Genomic DNA, 19,682 nt, shown 5'->3' with positions numbered 1-19,682 from the left:
TTACCTTGCATCATCTCTAGTACATGATACAAATTTTATCCTTGATTACAAGGCGTTGCACAGCAGATTGATTCAATACGTTGCTACCATCGGTCTGGCCGATGCAATAACCGCTCTACATCCAACAATGGCACCATATGCTTAACACAGAAGTCTAGGAATGGATATTGGGACAGTGCTCAGCTTCCATGAAGCCAATGAATATGTTATGTAATTAATTATTAACAATAATCATAGGTGTACAGGATTTCAAGTTTTATAGAGTAATGGCTAAGATGTCTGATATCTTCCTATTACTATTGGGGCGTAATTGAATGATGATAAACCGACTGCCTTAGCAATTGCAATACTGTACTACTTGTTTTCTATAGTATCCATAATGGCAGGCTTATCGTCAAATTTACATTTTAAGAATAGTTAAAGTAGAAAATGAATCGCTTAATATGTCAACTATTATCCCATTGAACATATTGTTATGTCCTATAGAAATTTTTAGGACGTCAGTTATAATTTTATTGGCAATTAATTGTATGAACTCATTCAGATTCGAGATATTCTTATCAAAGGGTAAGGGAATTCGTGCGTAGAAAAGTGGAAAATTACTCTCTCAGTCTTCTATTAATACAATCGTTATTCATCACATCATTTTCAAAAGAGATTGAGTGGACACTATCAGATTTTTAAATAATTAAAATAGAACAATGTCAATTTCTCGATAATTAAAATCGGAAAGGTGGTATGACAACTTGTTGGTAATGTATCTGTAATATGAATATTTTGTGGGCACTTTATCGTTATAAATGAGGTGGTTAGCTATGTACTGATAGAAATGTGTTACACTGGTAATAGATAAATGTTTCATTTGATTTATTATTACTACTGGAGAAGCTACCAACACTTTAATTCAAATACCTAAAAAAATAAATATGAGAATACCACACCATGGCCTTCTACATTTTAAAATCGAAAAGTCCATAACCGCACGTATATGTAGTCATTGATTTGCCTATAGTAATATTCAGGACTGCCAGAATAGCATCAGAGATATTGATGATGAAATATAAAAATTAAATTTTATACTTATTTTTCGACGTAATGTTATTATCAATCGACTTTTATCATTAATTTAAGTTATAAAAACTACTGCTTCAAACGACAGATTATAATGATTTAACTTCCACTTTATTTTATCTCAATTTAGAGCATTTTAAAGTCCTTAATAGGCTAAGAGAACTACAATATTATACCGCTTACATATATTGCAGGTGTTTTAAATAGAGAAATGTACGGTCAAAATTAGTCGTTGATGATAATTGCGTAAGAATGGTGACAATATAAGGGCTGCATATAATTATAATCTAACTGTAAGTTCTTCGTGAAACTAATTATGCAGATGTGATACCCTATGTTTCTGCATAGGGTAAATATTAAGTATTACTGCTGTTGTGCTTGAAGAGTATATTTCTTATTTTGAATTACTTTCTTTGAGCTCAAGTAAATTAATAGTTATTCGCTAGCGTAACAGAATTAACTGCATTCATCGTCAAGAATTTTCTAAATGTTCACTTTGAGGACTAGTATTGAATATACCGGTACTAAATGGGGATCACTGATAGTTTATAATTAAGACCTTTTAAAGCGATATAAATTTCAGCATAGCGTTTACGAACGAGCTGCACTATAATATTCTATCTAAACTTAGTGAGTTTGGTTAATGTAAATGTATAAACTTGGCCGAAGCTTTACGACTGAATTAACTTAGGTATCCCATTTGCTGTAAGAAGAGTTTTAACTTTATACAAAGATATTTAAACAATTCTTTTATTGATACATTGCATCGCATGATTTGATTTTTCACTATTATAAGATGAATTTAAATGAGATTTCGTTTTCGTGCTGCTAACCAATTTTTAATATTTAATAATGAATTATTATCTATCCATATTTAGGATCAAAGAATGAAAATGAGAAAAATAAAATTGCGGCTCGTGCTGCACAAAATTTACCGGCAGTATTGAATGATCCTAGGGGACGCCGAGAAACGGACTTTTTTACTAAAACGTGGGGTGAAGAATTTGTTCCACCATCTATAATTCCGCCGTCTCATTATGTCGAATGGATTGATTTGTCAGACTTTAATGAATATAGGTCGAAAATAGCACATGTAAGAAAGATATAAATCGAATTTTATATTATTGGTTCTATTTCGTTTAGTTAATTACAATTAGTTTACAGTACAGTAGTATATCCAATATCTTTGTAAATGCATATATTCTCAAAAGTAAATTGAAACGTTCAATTTTCATTCTAATGCTGATATGTTCGTACTCATGCAGCCTTATAAAATACATAAAAAGAATAAAAAGTCCATAAAAGGAGGAATAGGATCAAAGAAAGAAGATAGTACTGGTGATGGAAAGGTCCAGTTAGATAGTAAACAACGAGGTAAGCTAAAATAAAACGGCTACCATTATGTAAACAATGGGATTATTATTTTAATGTAAAATATATATATCTATGATTGAGTTTGAGTCTTCTAATATAAAAGCTTTAAATTGACTATTTCTATCCAATAGTTAACAACGTTTCCAAAGATTTAGATCTTATACCAAAGGTATGTGTAAACCTTCAATTTTGCAATTTTTTTGTAAACCCTTTTACATGAACTCTTGTGTAATGATACCGGTAACACCATACGATCATTCAATTTTCATATAATTGTATGCATTGTAGGTATTTCTTGAACCTAAATTTGCTTTGGAAGATCCAGACACATTTAATGCTGTACTACCTTGGTCCCAATTTGAGAATGCTGCAGTGCCAGACAAAGACATAAGTCCGAGACCACGCGCTTCCGCTAAGCTCTTGCAAGAAAAGGTAGCGCTACTAAATCTATGCAGTCAAATTTGAGCATGTGAAGTTGTTTGGTATTGGGAACGGTTAATTGGATATTAATAGTATATCATTTTATAGCTTACACATTACTTAGATATTGCCGAGGTAGAATTAGCAAGACAAATATCTTTAAAATCTGAGGATTTTTTCAACGCTATGTCATCACAAGACGATGTGGTCGATCGAGTCGCCTATACATGTGCTGAAATTCGAATTCTTAGGTATAGTCCGGATTTTTATTATAGTGACTATTATATTTGTTCGAAATATAGCATTGGCATTCATAAATGACGTGTAACGTTGCTACTATAGGGAAAAATTAATGATAATAAATGAAATTTTATGCAAAAGCTGCTTGGAAGTATTAAAATTGAAATGTTGTCGAGCAAGATCGGCAACTGTGTTCCATAAGGTTATTATGGTCATATAGTAATTTAATTTATTTATTGGATGGTTAACTAAAAATCATTGATCCGATTGTTACTTAGTATATGTTCTCTTTGTCTTGGTCTAAAATTAATTTTTTTATTTACAATAGTTAAAATTGATGGGTGCCGTTCATCAAACGCAACCAATGATTCAAGTAATGCTTTCCTCTTCGGATTATGTTGGTGCTTTAGACTTAATAGCGACAACTCAAGACGTTTTACAACAAGAGCTTTCAGGAATACAGAGTTTCAGGTACCTTGAGAATTTTAAAATTTAAGGAAAGTTTCAATTAATGGTGATTATCGTTTACTACCGTAAATTTTTAGACATTTGGGTTCTCAGCTAACTGAAATGGAAAAAGTAATCGTCAAAATGATGGAAGCTAACTTTGTAGAGTTGATTGCAAAAGAATTAAATAAACCAATTGAAAAGAATTCTGAGCCAACAATAGTTGATGATGAGGTAAACAGCTATCAATTATTTTCGTACCTTATTAGAATATTATTTTAAGAATTATTTATATTTCTAATTTTTAAGGATCGATTATTGTCGGTATTATTTGGACTATTGCGACAGAAAAAGCTTAATTTCTTAAATACATTTAGAGAAGAATCGTTTAATGCTATTAAAGCTACCGTTAAGCAGGTTACTTTGCATTGTCAGCTATGTTATATATTCAAATATTTATTATATAAGCTACTATTTGTTCTTAAAATTAGTCGGTGGCCGAATTTGTATCTGATATTGATATGTCCGTTATGGAAGAAAATAATAGAAATCTTGACTACTATCCTAGGTAATAGCGATCTAAAATTGAAGTTATAATTATAATGTAATGTAAATTATCATATATGTCAACGGATCTTGCATTCTTATAATTGTTTTTCTACTGTATAGTAATTTAACAGAACATGTCCGGCAACTTAACTTTCCGCAATGGATAGACATGCTGCAACATATCTTTAGCAATATATTGATTATTTTACATAGAATTAAGGTATGTTCTTGACTGCTGCAGGTATAGAATTACTGGTTGAAATATTATTAATTACTGTATTAATTTTTTATTAATATATTATAGAGTCTACATGATTTAGTTATGGAGATTGCTGGTACCGCCAATAAATCAAAATCTAAGGATTGTGATCATGATACCGGAAATACTGATTCCCATGAGTCTGATCGAGAAAGTATCGAAGGAAAGACATCTAATATCTCCGAAAAGTTTGTTAAACTAACTATCAATTAAAATTTCAAGCTATATGGTAAATTTATTAATACTAGTTGTTTTTCCGTCGTTCTAATCAGTGATACTGAATCGGTCGTAAATGATATCGATCATGAGAAAATTATCAACGATAGTAAGGAATTGTTATGTGCCGCATGCGAATTATCACATGTTCGCTTAGCTAAGCTACTCGGAATAAGGGCAAAAGTAAGCATTATGAAGAAGTTGATGAAAACTTAGGTTAAGTAAAGACTAAGTAGTAGGGTCTTTAATTCTGATCAATTTTTTACCTTACAGGATGACTGCCTAGAAAGATTAACTTCATCGGATTTTATGGTGCTGATTCGTTCTATTCACCAATTCATTGCCGAAACGGAGGGTATCTGCGGTCGTCAAATGCATAGCCTTAGCGGCACCTTGATGGCTCAAGTAAGAAATTTATCGATACTGTTATCTTTCGTGACTTTTATTATGAGACTATTATTTTCTATGCAATGATTAGGCTAGGAAATTTGTAGAAAAATTTCATGATGAACGCAGAACAAAGATAAGGTATTAACAAATGTTTTATAGAATTTACGCTTACGTTTATCTCTTATGTTATGCCTTATGTTATGCCTTACTGTTTCTGATATTACTATCATCGCGAAATGATGTATTTTTATAATTAATAATTTATTTTTTCTGATTTAATGATATAGTTTAATCCTTGATAATGAGCAATGGAAGCAAGCGGATGTTCCGCCTGAATTTCAAGCTCTTGTAGATGAACTCGATAAGGATGGTATTGCAGGAGCAATTCAGAAAATATCTCGACAAAATGGTACTATTAAATTTGACAAGATTGATGTTCTTTGATTAATTATTGTATAAGCCTTTGGTTACACTCTTACCTAATTGGTGTATTTCCATTTTCAGTTTCTACTCCGTCTGATTCTCCATTGAAAGTTCTTGTCATTAAAGGAGAAAAATATGCTGTAATTGGGTAAGAATCACGATGTTGTTGCTGATGCAGTTATATAGAGTATTCAAAAATTATTTTTTTGATCCAATATGGTATTAAAACTAAATAAATCTTGATATTGTAACTGTTAGGACACTCCTTATACTATTAAAAATGGCAATTGAATATTGCGAGTGCATTAATGACGTCCCTATGCTAACCTTGGATATGATTAATAAAGTTGCCGAAATTCTTAAGGTAAATTATAAGTCATCGGTATCAATCGCTATTTCTTTGTAAGCATAGGTTTTAAAATTTTTTCTTGTTTGTATAGTTATTTAATTCTAGAACATGCCAATTGGTACTAGGAGCTGGCGCTTTGCAAGTCGTTGGATTAAGAACAATTACTTCTAAGCATTTAGGTAGATATATTAAAATTTTGTTAAAATCTGTTGATATCTTAGATTCTTTATTTCCTTATTTTTATACAATCTATTATTGCATTCAGCTTTAGCTTACCGGTGCTTACAAGTTATGACGATATATATTCCGCAAATTAAAACCTATTTTCAATCTATGTTGCCTCCAAAGAAGCATATTCTTTTAACAAAGTTCGATCATTTACTCCAGGTAGATACATTTGAGATTAGAAATATCATTTTAAATTTCAATAATCATATAACTGTGAGACTAGCCACAGGTCTTTAAAAAAATTGATTTATTCTATGATCAATTCAATAGGATTATCAGAATCACTGCCAAGAAATTGATTCTAAGTTAATTTCAATAATGGACACAGTATTTTTTACTCAGTTAGGCAAAGTTAGTCTTTGTTTATTTATTCATTTACTATAAAATTGATTGATATTATTCATAGGACATTTATAATGATTTTGATTAACAAGAACTTTTAAATATTTGTATTTAGTGGGAAGTAAAAGCACCGACGCCATCGCAGTGTTTTCGTGGTATGATTAAGCAAGTAGCAAAGTTACATGATGCTTTATCGGATCTTCTACCTAAAGAACACGTTAAGGTATATTCATATTAAGAAAAGTCATAATAATAGAATTTAGAGTTTTGCCAAAGTGCTAACATGGAGTCACTGTTTGTTGTACGATAGGATTTATTTGACGAAATTATGAACTGCTTCATATCTCGTCTAAAAGTTCGTTTAACGAATCATGAAATATCAGATGATGGTGGCTCTCAACACGGGTAAGATATTGACGATTACAAGAATTTTTTGTCAAATTTTATTCTTTATCATATAAGGCGTTGACAGCATATGCGACATTTTTCTCTTAGTTTGGTTACATCGGAGCTGCTATTTTTTGTGAATAGTCTGCAAGGTTTTGATGGTCTCTCTAATATTAATGAAAAAATTAATAATGTTTGGAAAGAAATGCAACCAAAAAATTAGTAATATTTCTTATCAGAATTAACTATCTTATTTATATATAATTGACACTGGTACATTTTACAGAAAATTGTTACATTTTAATGTTAAAATTGACATTAATAGGCAAATTTTAGAGCACTTTGTACTTACAGGACCGCGAAAATTGAAATAATACTGCTGTAAAATTCTCTGTGTTAAAAATTCGAATAGTAGTCCGTTAAACTAACTTGTTTTTATTGCAGCTGATATTGAAGTGACTGAAATAAATAATTTAATATCTAATCATTGGTTTGCACGCGTATATATTGATTACATTATTGTGATGTAGCAGCTACTATCTAGTACGAACTATATGTGATTCGAGCGAAGTTGCTGAATATGATTCCGATATTGGCAGTTATTTACAGGATTATGTATAACACCGAAGTCGTGATCTTTAAATCGAGTTCCAGTATTACAACAGCATCATATGATACCGTTCACATAATCATATACCACTCCCGAGACATTCTTTATTATCTGCTCTGCGATAAGGGATACACGATATTGTGAGTAAATTAGTGCGTGGAAATTTACGTTTGTTCATTTAACGTCAGTAAACGATGCGCTCGTAGTATTTATCGTTTATATCGTTTGTATCTGATTAAGCCTATCTCTGACTGACTATTATTGATGGTGAATTGATTGTATACGCCTGGGACAAGGCATACCTTAGGGTATCCCTAGACGATGCATTTTCCCCTGATGTGTACGCACGTAACTCACGAACATACATATGTATTTGTGATGGTTTTACTGTGTGAATTTTAGAATAAATAATTTAGTAACATTGTAAAGGAGCAGTAAAGGTGTTGGATAAACAATAAAATTAGTGCATAAACGAAAATTATAGGCGAGATATCAAAGAAAGTAATATTCTAAGATTTTATCATTTATACCGATCAATGTTGGCATTCTCGACGATCGCGATCGTCCAGATAGGCAATTTTAAACATGATAAATGTCGTGATTCCTTTGTGTTTAAGTAAAACTTATATTTTTTTAGCTTAACCCAAAATCCGTTGTTCACTTTAAGGGAAATTGGGTCTTTTTCCAACTCTAGTACAGATAATATCTAAGTGTAGTCGGAATTATCAAAGGTAATGCAGTAAACTTTGATACAAGACCTACAACATGGATAATTAGCTAATCAAAACAAAAAAGCATAAAGATCAATTACTTTTACCATATTTAGTGTATTCTATTGCTATTGCGACGGTATTACGTACAGTATATCTTATAAGCAACCGAGAGCAGATGATAACTTTGGTCACCCCGGGCGATTGTAGAAAGATTTAGATAGCATCTAAATTTTATCAAATACCGGAGTTATTTCCCTAGAATGTGCAATATTTCATATTTTGTGATAATTTGATTCCATAATATATGCGACAATATTAATGGTGCTATTATTATTCTTTATCGTAAGTACGTACAAGTAATAAAAGTTTAGTATTAAAGTTAATTAAAATGATTCAGTTAATAACTTTAAATCTACCAACATTTTCGCCTAGATAGACAGACGTTTCCAATTCAATCGATTAATTATGTAAATTGCAAACCAGTGGCCACTATTTAAAGTATTCCTTTGTATTTCTCAATAATTAACTGTGTAATTAACGTCTACGAATATCGACAAATAATAATAATAATAATAACACATCTTCTGCTGTCCATATCACTTTTATTCCATACAAATAGTACTAAGAGAAGAAATATGTAAGACTTCTTAAATATTCGGTGTTAAATGCAATATTAATAAGATGATACAAATTTCTACATACAGAATTTAAGCCTTGCCCAAGATGTCACAAAGGCATGATAACTATATTTTGTGAAACGCATCAAAGAGTATTATATAAAATATACGTATGCCTAAGATTAACGGGTCGTTTGGCAGTTGCATGAATTAGGATCAAAATATATAACGATATTATCAAACGTGTAGTAATCACAGAGTATGTAAATAACTAGATAAGACGTACAAACATGAACACATGGCCAATATTTCGACTTAAATATTCTGCATCTACGTACAGCTGCTTCATGAATCCTAGCTTGTCGACATTTTTTCTCGTATTACGTTTAAAGTTAGCAGTAACTCTAATAATTTTAGATCTCTGCAAATTTTTTCATCATGATAGCTTAGTAAATAGTCGTGTGCACAGTGAGAGAAGAGAGAGACTTGAATAAAGAAAATTGGTGGTAACCACCAAAAACATTAGAGCCAGCTGTTTACTCATTCTATCACATTTTAGTATTTAGTGTCTAACCATAGCAGCACATTATATTTATAACACAAGCAATAATTTCTTATTGATCATCGATAGGTGGATCAACTTCATGAAGATTTTCTTGCATTGTAACGGACGAGATGTCTTGGCTATTATGCTTTATCTTGCCCAACTTAGAGGCAACTCTATCTAGTTCTTCAGAATCGTTTTCATCCGTGACTTCTTTTTTGATTTCTATTACATCTTCATCCTCTTCGTCAGTCTCTTCCATTACGCCTAAATTCTGATTTTGCATTGTACTAGGTTTCGTAGGTAAACCCTTCAAAACTAATGGTGTATCTTGTCGCTTAAGACCATGCTTTTTACCAGTGGCAACTTTACTGGCTTCCATATTAGATTTCGTATCTGCTTATTAATACATATATATAGATATGGGTGTTAGGTGAATAACTTTCTTAAAATGTAAAAGAAATAAAATATAAAATTGCCAATATAGTAGAGTTGTGAAGGTAGATATAGCATAATAATAGAGCTGAAATAATGTTTTTATTATTTAGGAGACTGTCTAACCTATTAAATTTATGGGTTCTTGTCTCTTATTGAAAGGGAAGTAAGAACCTAGTAATTTTCTATAAATTGCATCATCTTGACTTAAAAAAACACAAAAAATGATGCTATCGACCTGAAAAAAGTAGACGATAAATCGAAACAACATCAGAATTCTCTTGAATCCATCACAGAACTAGGCCATTTATTTTATACTAGATGGTAATTACATTTTACAACTGTCGATAGTTATGATACCGACAAGACAAAGCTACCGTATCGTGTTATATTAATGAATCAAGTATAATCCGACAAACAGATAATGATATCAATTGAACAGACATCGAAAAAGTCATCAAAATAAAATTTCTCTCTTACAGCATCGAAATTATCGTCCTTATCTAGCCACTTTCTGATGGTTTCTAAAGCAACATGTGCAGCTGCATCATTCGGATAACCTATTGTTTTAATGCATGAAAATAATCATCATAGATTTCGCAACAGTAAAAAGGAACGTAATAAATAGAAGCCAAAGGGAATTATCTAAGTTAGCAGTATACAATAAATACCGTAAATACCAGTCGAGATACAGCAGAAAGCCTGCAGTCAAAAAAATAAATATTGTATTACTTGTTTTAAAGAATTTAAAACTAAAAAAAATTGGTAGTGATTGCATTTTATCAAAGTCAATTTAATTTTTAGCCAACGTCATTAAACACATTTTCTATCGTATCTAAAGTTAGCATGAAATAACTGAGGATATAGAAGCCGTTCTTACTATAATAATAACCATTCATTAAGTACATTAAGTAATTTACAGTTCTTACCACAGAACGAATTTGATGAACTTTTGCCAATTCTAAACAACGATTATAACAGCTAGTCAGAGTCTTTGGTTCTTGACCAATTGGCCCTACAGTATGAATAACGTCTATATACATACAAGAAATTAAAAAGTATAGTCAACATCAAATGTAAATCGATTGAACATAAATGATATTTTTATGAATGATGTCATAGGGCTATCAAAACGAATAAAGATACAGTACAATCGATAGTTTTTACAGTCAGATAAGTTAAGATAACCCTTATCGCTTTTTTTATACTCTTAAAAAAATATTATTTAACGTAGGAAGTTTTGATATAACTCGTAATACGACAACGACACCTTCTTTATTCAACTATTGAGACAAGTATCACTGGAAAAAAATCTAAGCCTAATTTAATGTTTATTGTAACTACTGTAATTATAGTAGAACGTTTACTTTAAGAAAAAGTCAGGGTAATATTTGCTAATTGTATAAATTATAAAATAACTTACGTTTGGCCGGTAAACGGTAACCTATAATTTAACAAGAACGTAAAAACGACGTTATTAACGTTTTAAGTGTATATAGTTGCAGATATTTATGTCGTTTTTGTAGTTAAATTAAGATTTTTGATATGAGTAAAAGAATGGATAGGAACGTAAAGCAGCTGTGACATGAAAGTATATTGTAAACTTTAGACAATAACATGACGCGATTACAATTAGTGTACATGAACTGAAAAGAATTACGATGTTAATAACATGAATAAGATGACTACAAGAACACATTTGATATTAGGAAGCAAATAATAACAATACAAATAGGTACTATGCACAAGGTAGACAAAGCTTATATTCAGCCTATTGTTTTCCAAAATGATAATAATAAAGGAAGAGTTAATGATATAAAATAATCTCCATGTGTAACTATTTTAAAGCTAACGACTACTGGACATCCAGTCAATTGTATAGTTACTTCAATTAGGACAACGCTGTAATGAGTCATTTTCTATTGCGTAGTTCTGTGCGGTATCGTAAATAAACACAGTTTTGATTGAACTGTACACTTATTAAAAATTTTAAGGCCAATTTGACATCAACTTAAACATATATTGTTTATACCCACATACGCTTAACCAACGAAATATATTACAAATTTAAGGCATAAAGTCTAGCTAAATTTATTAATATTTTATATATATACCATATATCAACTCATACATGTAAATATATTATTTATGTAAAATATTGACTAAATCGATAGAATTCCAACCTTTAGTAATTTTGGCATTGCCAGGTTCACAGCCATTTAGTCGATAGCATTCATCAGCAAGTTCACGACCGGCGGCACGATGGATAGCTCCATCAACTAATTGATTAACAACGATTAAAATTGATAAAGAAAAACAACACCTTTGTTCTTGATTGAATTTTCTTTTGTTAGCAAATAATTATAGCCTAAACGATGTATAGCATATCTAAGGCTTTCGAAACCATTTTGGCGCTAGTCAACGATATTATTGACAAGAAATAGGACTTTAAGAGTTAATACTTCAAGACGTTGAGATGCAATTAATGACTTCCATTTTGACATACAGCAATATTATAACATTTCGATCATCATGACGATCGATTACATATACTACTGTATAACTACTGTGGTGTAGTATTGTCAAGATTACGACACGGAGGAAATTGACCGATTAAAATATAGACTATCAGTCGTGACGTTTCAAAATTGGATACTACACTTGACGATTTATTCATTAAACAACAACATTCATCCTTTCATACACATATTTGAAAATTTCAATAAATATATAATTAGGAGCAATTTGTGATTGTGCTATTTTTGAACAAGATAAACTGATCACGTTACCTCCACCACCGCCTAAGAGTGACGAATTAGCTAAAATGAGAAAAAAGAAATAAAATTCAAAAATTTGAGATTACAGGTATTAGTTAAAATAATTACATTCATGGGCTATATATATTTAATAAATAGAACAGATATATGATTCGTATGAGTATCAATGAGCAGTGTATATTATTTTTTCCTTAATAGTCTGAATAATAGCGCGAGAATACTAAACAATCCACAGAAATAAATCTATTGCCATGCTAGTAACAAATGCTGTATTAAACCTACAGTTATTGTTATCTTGGACAATAACAAGCATGCAGCATGCCCACTGTACCAGTGATTAGAAATATCATTATCGACATTATTATTATAGAAAGTAAAAAGTGCATTTACTGCTCGCTGCCAAGGTGTTTATTATGAATAAAGAAAAACGTCTATTAGATCTTACAAGAATAGCCGATATAATTTATTGTTTTATTTATTTGAAGCATGTTACCGATAGAATGTACCCACTCAAACAGTATACGTATATGTATGGACTCATTTCAAGCAACTACATTTACACTGTACATGTTATCTTTACTTAAATAACAAAAATGAAATTTTTATATTCTATTTTAATGATTCATTAAAAAGCTCGTTGCTCTACTCAACGCTAGCATTTTTAGGTCCCTAATAGCACGATAATTACGTCATTATACCTAACCAAATTGGGTAGATCTAGCTCATAAATTGAAATTGAATGTTTCATACGAGTACAACAATCACAATACTGTAAACTGTATTTGTATTTACATTAACCTAACCTAACAGCTATAAGCAATGATGTACTACAGCAGTTTATTTATTTAAATCAACTAGGAGGGACAATAATATTGGTATGGGCATATATTGTGGCAATTTTATCGTTATTTTTAGATTTCAATTACGAACATCTTTTAAAATGATTGATTACAAATGTTAACAAATTGATCTGTAGAAAATAATTGAAAAGCATCTATACATAAAATATTACCATTAATCAAGTTGAAAAAGATATAACAAATATTTACCTGCATTGACGATAGCATCAATTTCTAATGTTGTGATATCACCGCGAAAAAGGTAAATTTTTTCGTTGAATAATGGGTTGAATTCATAGCGGGGAATTTCAGGTTTAACTATAGAATGAAATCAATAGCATTTTCAATTCTTAATCCAGTATTTTCATTGATCATATCTTATTAATATCATTTATAATATTTACCGATCCAATCATAATAAAGGCAACAAAACATTTTACATTTGTTAAGCTTATACTACTTCTTTTTTGGGGAAATATAAAATCATAGCCATCAACCGAATACCGTTCACTAGACAGGCATATTTTGCATGATCATAATTTTAATGACCAAAAATAGAATTTTATACTCCTCGTAACTATTTTCCCTTGAAGCTTTGATTTAGTGTGAATGAAAAGTAATTTGTTACTGAGGAATGATGTTAAATCAAATTAATTACGTTTAATGGACTTTCTAAATAAAGCCTTTTTTAAGTGGATTGAAGCTAGTCATCAAGTTTGGATATCATTTTTATGATGAGGGCATTGAGTAATTATTATTAATGTAATTGTTAAGGCCGGTAGAAAGATCATAATTGAATGATTTGTATCTGTATTAACGTTAATTAAACAATTATCAACTTTGGGTATACCTTACAATTTATCTACATGTTCGGGGTTAAACCTGATGGGAAAGTCTTTATTTTACCTGTAGCTCAATCTAGTAGATTGGATTTTTAAGACCCTTTGCAATACATTGTAGAATAACATTCCTAAACTATCATAATAATGCAATAAGCCTAAGGGTTATATCATCGATAATAAGTAACGATATTCATAATATTATTATAACTCCGTTAAATAGAGAATTCCATATACAATTAATGGTTGTCAAGGATGAGGCTATTTGACTGAGTTCTAACCACAGCTTGTTAACTACTATTGAAAAAATACCATATCGATTAAAGGCAGCTGTTAAGCGACTTTGTATTAATTGGACAAATAATTGATGCAGACCATCTAGTTCACACAACATACTGTATCAATAGACATTGGATAATAATTATAAATAATTAATATGGATGGAGAGAAATTTGCTAACATTGGTGTATAGAATGGACTATTTCATTTACATTGACAACACTTTTTTTTCATCACAGGTTTACTACAAGATTGTAATGTCCTCCCTTTAGATATTGACTTTTAGCATCGTCTCATTTGTATAGCAAATAAGTTGTTTTGAAAGTAGCATTTCAATGCTTGTATGTACTTCAAAGTATGGTATACAATCATTTCATTTTATCAATACTATCATTATTCTCTTGCTAAGCAAATAGCCTGGCTAGCTAAATAATTTCAAGGTGAGTGTACAATATAGCATTGACAAGGTTGGATAGGAGATCACAATTTACCTTTAATAGATCAATGTAAAAATATTGGACTGTTGTCATAGGATATGGAGATGAAATGACATAAGAAGAAGGCCATCGATATGCAAGTGATTGTTATCATTTTAATTCAGTGCAAAGGAAACTATCATAAGTGTACTCTTGCATTTTTATAACCCTTAATAAGACAATCATTCCATCAAGATAGGAGTAAATGTGTGTGTGTGTACTATTAATTACATATGGGTACTGCCATGAATTTAGTAGCCCTACATGTGTTATTGTGATCAATTGTTTGCATTCAAGATGAGAGAATTTAATGAGGTAGGAGAAGGGATTGAAATCATCTTGATGTACTAAAAGTATTTCAAGTAGGCTGATCGAGAAAGTGATTGATATTTCAAGCCAATTTCTCCTTGAAAATCCTATTGATTAATTAGTTGAATAACGAAATACCAAGCCACTGATGGTCTTCATCATCCTTACAGCATATTGTGCCATACTGATAGATGATACTTTTGTAATATGTACAATATTGGTGCTTGGCCTAGAGTATTTCAAACTCGGTATTGTCATTAATTCATGTTCTATTTCTGTCTATACGTGTAGGTATCCAAGTGGAAAGTTGTTCAAACTGATGACATATCATCTAGTCTATCCTTTCAATCTGTTGCAACTATCATATTGAATGAGTTTAACTTCTTGGTTGTGAACTCGAGGAAAGACTACACTGTACTTTTACAGAGTTGCATCACTTGCTAATTGTACAATGTACAGTACATGCATGTGTTATATCCACTACTATCCTTCGATCGATTTTGATGCTATGATATGTGTTGTCAACTTAGCTACAAGTATTTATTAAAACATGGCGAGTTTTAATAGGTCTGCGTGTGTAACGTATTATTCATAAACTACTTGTATAGCTATCAAGAAGTATTTAAACGTTCGGTAAGCTTGCATCATTAGATGTACTCATGAAAAAAGAGAGTACGACAATCGTATGCACTAAGAGATGATATCGTACATATGTTATGATATGTGTAGTAATATCGACTATGTAAAGTAGGCAAGGACTATGATTAATTTAATACGAAGCACTGTAGTTGCAGAGTAGATGTACCAAAGCCTAAGTACAGAATAAGACTACTAAATAGTATTGCTTCTGATATAATACCATGCAGATGTTACATCGCTATCTGCGTATCCTTGCAATAAAGCTAAACGTTATTCTGAATCATCTGCATATCGCGTGTGATCGTTATCCTATATAGTCTTGGATCTAATGTATGACTTCGCCATTACATATGTCTTTTATCATAATCAAGCGAGTAGGGTTTACAAGTAGTAACAAGGAGAGTCATTAGTTTGCATTCTTATTGTTGATGATGATTGCTAACTAATCGCTGACAGAGTCGATATGAAAAGGGTAGCAAGGCCATCTAAATTTCATCCTTGGATGATGATTGGACTTTCACTTTTAATTAATTGAATCAATAAGCAATCTAATATGTATGCTCGGGTTGGAAGATATCCTACTACCATCCTGATCATCCATGTTCTTATGGTTTTCTAGTTTATCAAGCATTAAAGCAAAACTATAATGCACGATTACGTTAAGATGGAAAACTTACATTTGCGCAACATTGCAAAACTAGGACCATCTTTAGACCATGGCATCAGCTTTTCCATGGTGATATATTGATCACCACATCGATAATGCTTGCGTTTCTCCATGACAGTCAAAGTAGAATAGTCTAATGAACGCTTTCTATTGTCATCTCCTGTTGCTGTAAGATATTAAATGAAGTAAAATTTAAGTCAAGTAGGCAAAGAGTATCGCCATTCCAGTGACTAATGACGAGAAGATCGATGATAATAATAAATCACTTAATCACGCCGCCTATCAACATATCGGCCATGGAAAAGAAGAATACTGTATGGGTCTAAGTAGCAGGCGTACGAGTAAGGATCGATGTGTTAATAATGCTTGTCTAGCTAGTGTCTATTCAATTTGAACACCTCGTGAAATAGAATCGAAGTCATCTTCTCCTTTCTGACTACTTTGGCGTGCCAATGGCGTAAAATGATCTTGGATAGATTTACTGCCTTGATTTGCGCTATTTTTAGTAGAAGAAGTTTTCATAGCTCGAGTGGATTGAGTGGCCAAGTGATTTGCAGCTGGTTGTCTCCGTCCAGTCGAAATCCACTCAGTCATGACTGGGCATCCTTTCCGTCTACAGTACTTGAAGGATCGAGTACTACGCCCAATAGCCCATAGGAGTCCATATGCTATGTTGGACAAGACTCGGTAGCGGTACCATGCAGCCATGTCATGCTGTAAAGTCTTCAAAATAGTCTACTGGATAGAATAGAGACTATTGTTGGGCTGCTTTGTGGCGGAAATGATGCACTAACAGTTTGTCTACTTTCTATGTTAATTATAGCATTAATTCATGTTGGACTGCCGGACTACCTGCCGCCGGTAGACTGATGGCTGTTTGGAAAAAGTGTTTAGGCGGCTTTCCACGACGGATTGTCTTTTTAGCTTGCCTACAGTATGTCGACATCATAGGGGTAATGGTCTGGATTGACTGTTGGGTCATAGAGCTCCTCATTGAATCTTTGCACTTTGGAAATATCCACACTACGTAACTCGATGGTTATTTTGCAGCCAATCTATGATCAGTTGTGGACTAGTGCAAATCCACTATGCCTAATAGAAAGAAGCATTTGCAATCTTTTTGGACATTCAGTACTGTTCGTGCAATAGTGGCACTTTCGAAATATCAGTTGCATTTACTTTGTACATCGAGGAACCTGTAATCAGTTATAGACTACTACATGTAATTTAGTAGTCCATAGTTCCATATGTTCAAAATGAGCCCCATTGCATGCCGCCGATGCTGACACAAATGACATAAAATGGCGATAGTGTCGACCTGTTCGAACAATCGTTGATTTTACAGGTAAAATCCAACCGATTTAGCAACCACTACTCTACTCTACACAGATCAAAATGAACCCCATTGCATGCCGCCGATACTGACACAAATGACATAAAATGGCGATAGTGTCGACCTGTTCGAACAATCGTTGATTTTACAGGCAAAATCCAACCGATTTAGCGACCACTACTCTACTGTACACAGATCAAAATGAACCCCATTGCATGCTGCCGATGCTGACACAAATGACATAAAATGGCGATAGTGTCGACTAGAGACCCTCTATGATCAATCGCTGATTTTACAAGCAAAATCCAACCGATTTAGCGACCACTACTTTACAGCACAAATGACATAAAATGGCGATAGTGTCGACCTGTTCGAACAATCGTTGATTTTACAGGCAAAATCCAACCGATTTAGCGACCACTACTTGCCTGTACACAGATCAAAATGAACCCCATTGCATGCTGCCGATGCTGACACAAATGACATAAAATGGCGATAGTGTCGACTAGAGACCTTCTATGATCAATCGCTGATTTTAAATAAGGCAAAATCCAACCGATTTAGCGACCATTACTCTACAGAACAGTGTACTCTTACTCACTTTACAGTACTACTAGCTACTGCCAACTACCAACTGAGCTAAGCCTACAGTAGTATACTATTTACTGTAGGCGTACAGTATGCAGCTGGCAGTGATTTCGGGCAGAAAACATCCTTCTTCAGAAGTTCTTCTACAGCTGGAGACAAGCATTCGTGCAGGCATACTCTTAGGTTACATTTATTATTGGAGTGCGTACTACGCGTTGCAATCTATTGCACTTAATCCGCAACTTGATTCAAGCATCACATTTTTATTATAATATAGAATCAACTTGACGAAGGGGTAAGTGGTAGCCATGAGTTCAAAGTTTGTTAAGCATAGCAATCTACAGAAACAAGTTTTACGCCTATATAGAAGCATGCTGAAAGCAAGTAAGCAAAGACCTGGTGCAACTGCTCTCATCAAAAACGAATTTAGGAAAAATAATAATATCCAACGTCATAATATCATGCACATTGAATATTTACTACGCCGAGGGAAAAAGCAATTGCAGCTACTCAGCAAGACTCATCTGGATGATATCACCACCATAAGATAATGCAATGCAACGATTCAGTATCACCCTGCAGCCTGTAATATGTATAGAAATTGCCATTTAAATTGGATCAAGGGCAATCTTGTAGCAAGTTACAAATTATTCTCTACTCACAGTATAAAATAAACTTGTATTCATAATGATATGGTTAATTATCCATCGATCGGTAGTTTATTGCTGTATAATGCAGTTTGTGAAGATAGCGCCACAATCGTGGGATGTAGTTATACGCCTATTTTGTATACTGCTTTTACTGCTATATACATTTTTGACATCCGGGATATACAAAATGTAATTCTTCCTAAGATATTTCTAATACATCTAGACGCGTATATACTGTACAAGTGTACATAGTATGCAAGTTACCATTTCATATGCCGCATGCTGGTTACAAACTCCATCTTTTTATTTATCTTCAAGCCAAGCATGAAGAAAGTACGGCCAAATGCTAATTTTTAAGCCATGCATTAGCTATTAGCGATGGTAATACATTGTATTTTGACTGTACGAGTACTACTTGTATTATAGGCTGTAAGTGTTGTACACCGTAACTTTGTTAGTCGTATGCTACGTATAAGTTACAACATCGTATGGCATAGTAATTTCAACCAAGACAGTTGCCAATGAACTACTATACTGCCACTAGGTACAGTAGGAGGTGAGATCGATTTAGATCAACTCTTATATCAATTGATTGTAAATAGTAACTGTTCAAAATTTGTATCATGCTATATAGGCCATAGAATATAAAAATGTCTAAAAATTACACATTTA

General features: G+C 32.3%; 3 protein-coding genes across 3 annotated transcripts; 1 reads left to right on the top strand and 2 right to left on the bottom strand.

Annotated features, from left to right (window-relative positions):
• Window positions 1–1,999: 1,999 nt before the first annotated feature.
• Window positions 2,000–6,918, top strand: TRIADDRAFT_27025 (uncharacterized protein; the record flags this gene model as incomplete). Its single annotated transcript, XM_002113633.1, has 23 exons — window positions 2,000–2,164; window positions 2,337–2,420; window positions 2,734–2,877; window positions 2,974–3,116; window positions 3,208–3,307; window positions 3,434–3,576; window positions 3,651–3,786; window positions 3,862–3,969; window positions 4,090–4,142; window positions 4,222–4,321; window positions 4,406–4,552; window positions 4,583–4,759; window positions 4,850–4,981; window positions 5,055–5,104; window positions 5,254–5,375; window positions 5,471–5,537; window positions 5,648–5,753; window positions 5,830–5,917; window positions 6,004–6,125; window positions 6,237–6,317; window positions 6,424–6,531; window positions 6,619–6,713; window positions 6,804–6,918. Coding segments are annotated over 23 exons (2,586 nt in total), but the record flags the coding sequence as incomplete, so codon positions are not given.
• Window positions 6,919–9,249: 2,331 nt separating this feature from the next.
• On the bottom strand, window positions 9,250–9,561 carry TRIADDRAFT_57333 (uncharacterized protein; the record flags this gene model as incomplete). The annotated part of the gene is made up of 1 exon (XM_002113275.1): window positions 9,250–9,561. The coding sequence occupies one exon, from the start codon at window positions 9,559–9,561 to the stop codon at window positions 9,250–9,252; it is 312 nt and encodes a 103-aa protein (XP_002113311.1).
• A 174-nt stretch (window positions 9,562–9,735) lies between these two features.
• TRIADDRAFT_27195 (uncharacterized protein) lies at window positions 9,736–13,501 on the bottom strand (the record flags this gene model as incomplete). The annotated part of the gene is made up of 8 exons (XM_002113274.1): window positions 9,736–9,852; window positions 10,095–10,174; window positions 10,286–10,316; window positions 10,544–10,647; window positions 11,038–11,058; window positions 11,798–11,893; window positions 12,404–12,433; window positions 13,441–13,501. Coding segments are annotated over 8 exons (540 nt in total), but the record flags the coding sequence as incomplete, so codon positions are not given.
• Between the last annotated feature and the right edge of the window lie 6,181 nt (window positions 13,502–19,682).

This window comes from Trichoplax adhaerens, genomic scaffold, assembly GCF_000150275.1.
Source record: "Trichoplax adhaerens TRIADscaffold_6 genomic scaffold, whole genome shotgun sequence".
NCBI classification, from domain to species: Eukaryota; Metazoa; Placozoa; class Uniplacotomia; order Trichoplacea; family Trichoplacidae; genus Trichoplax; species Trichoplax adhaerens.
This window is presented reverse-complemented; position numbering and strand designations above follow the sequence as displayed.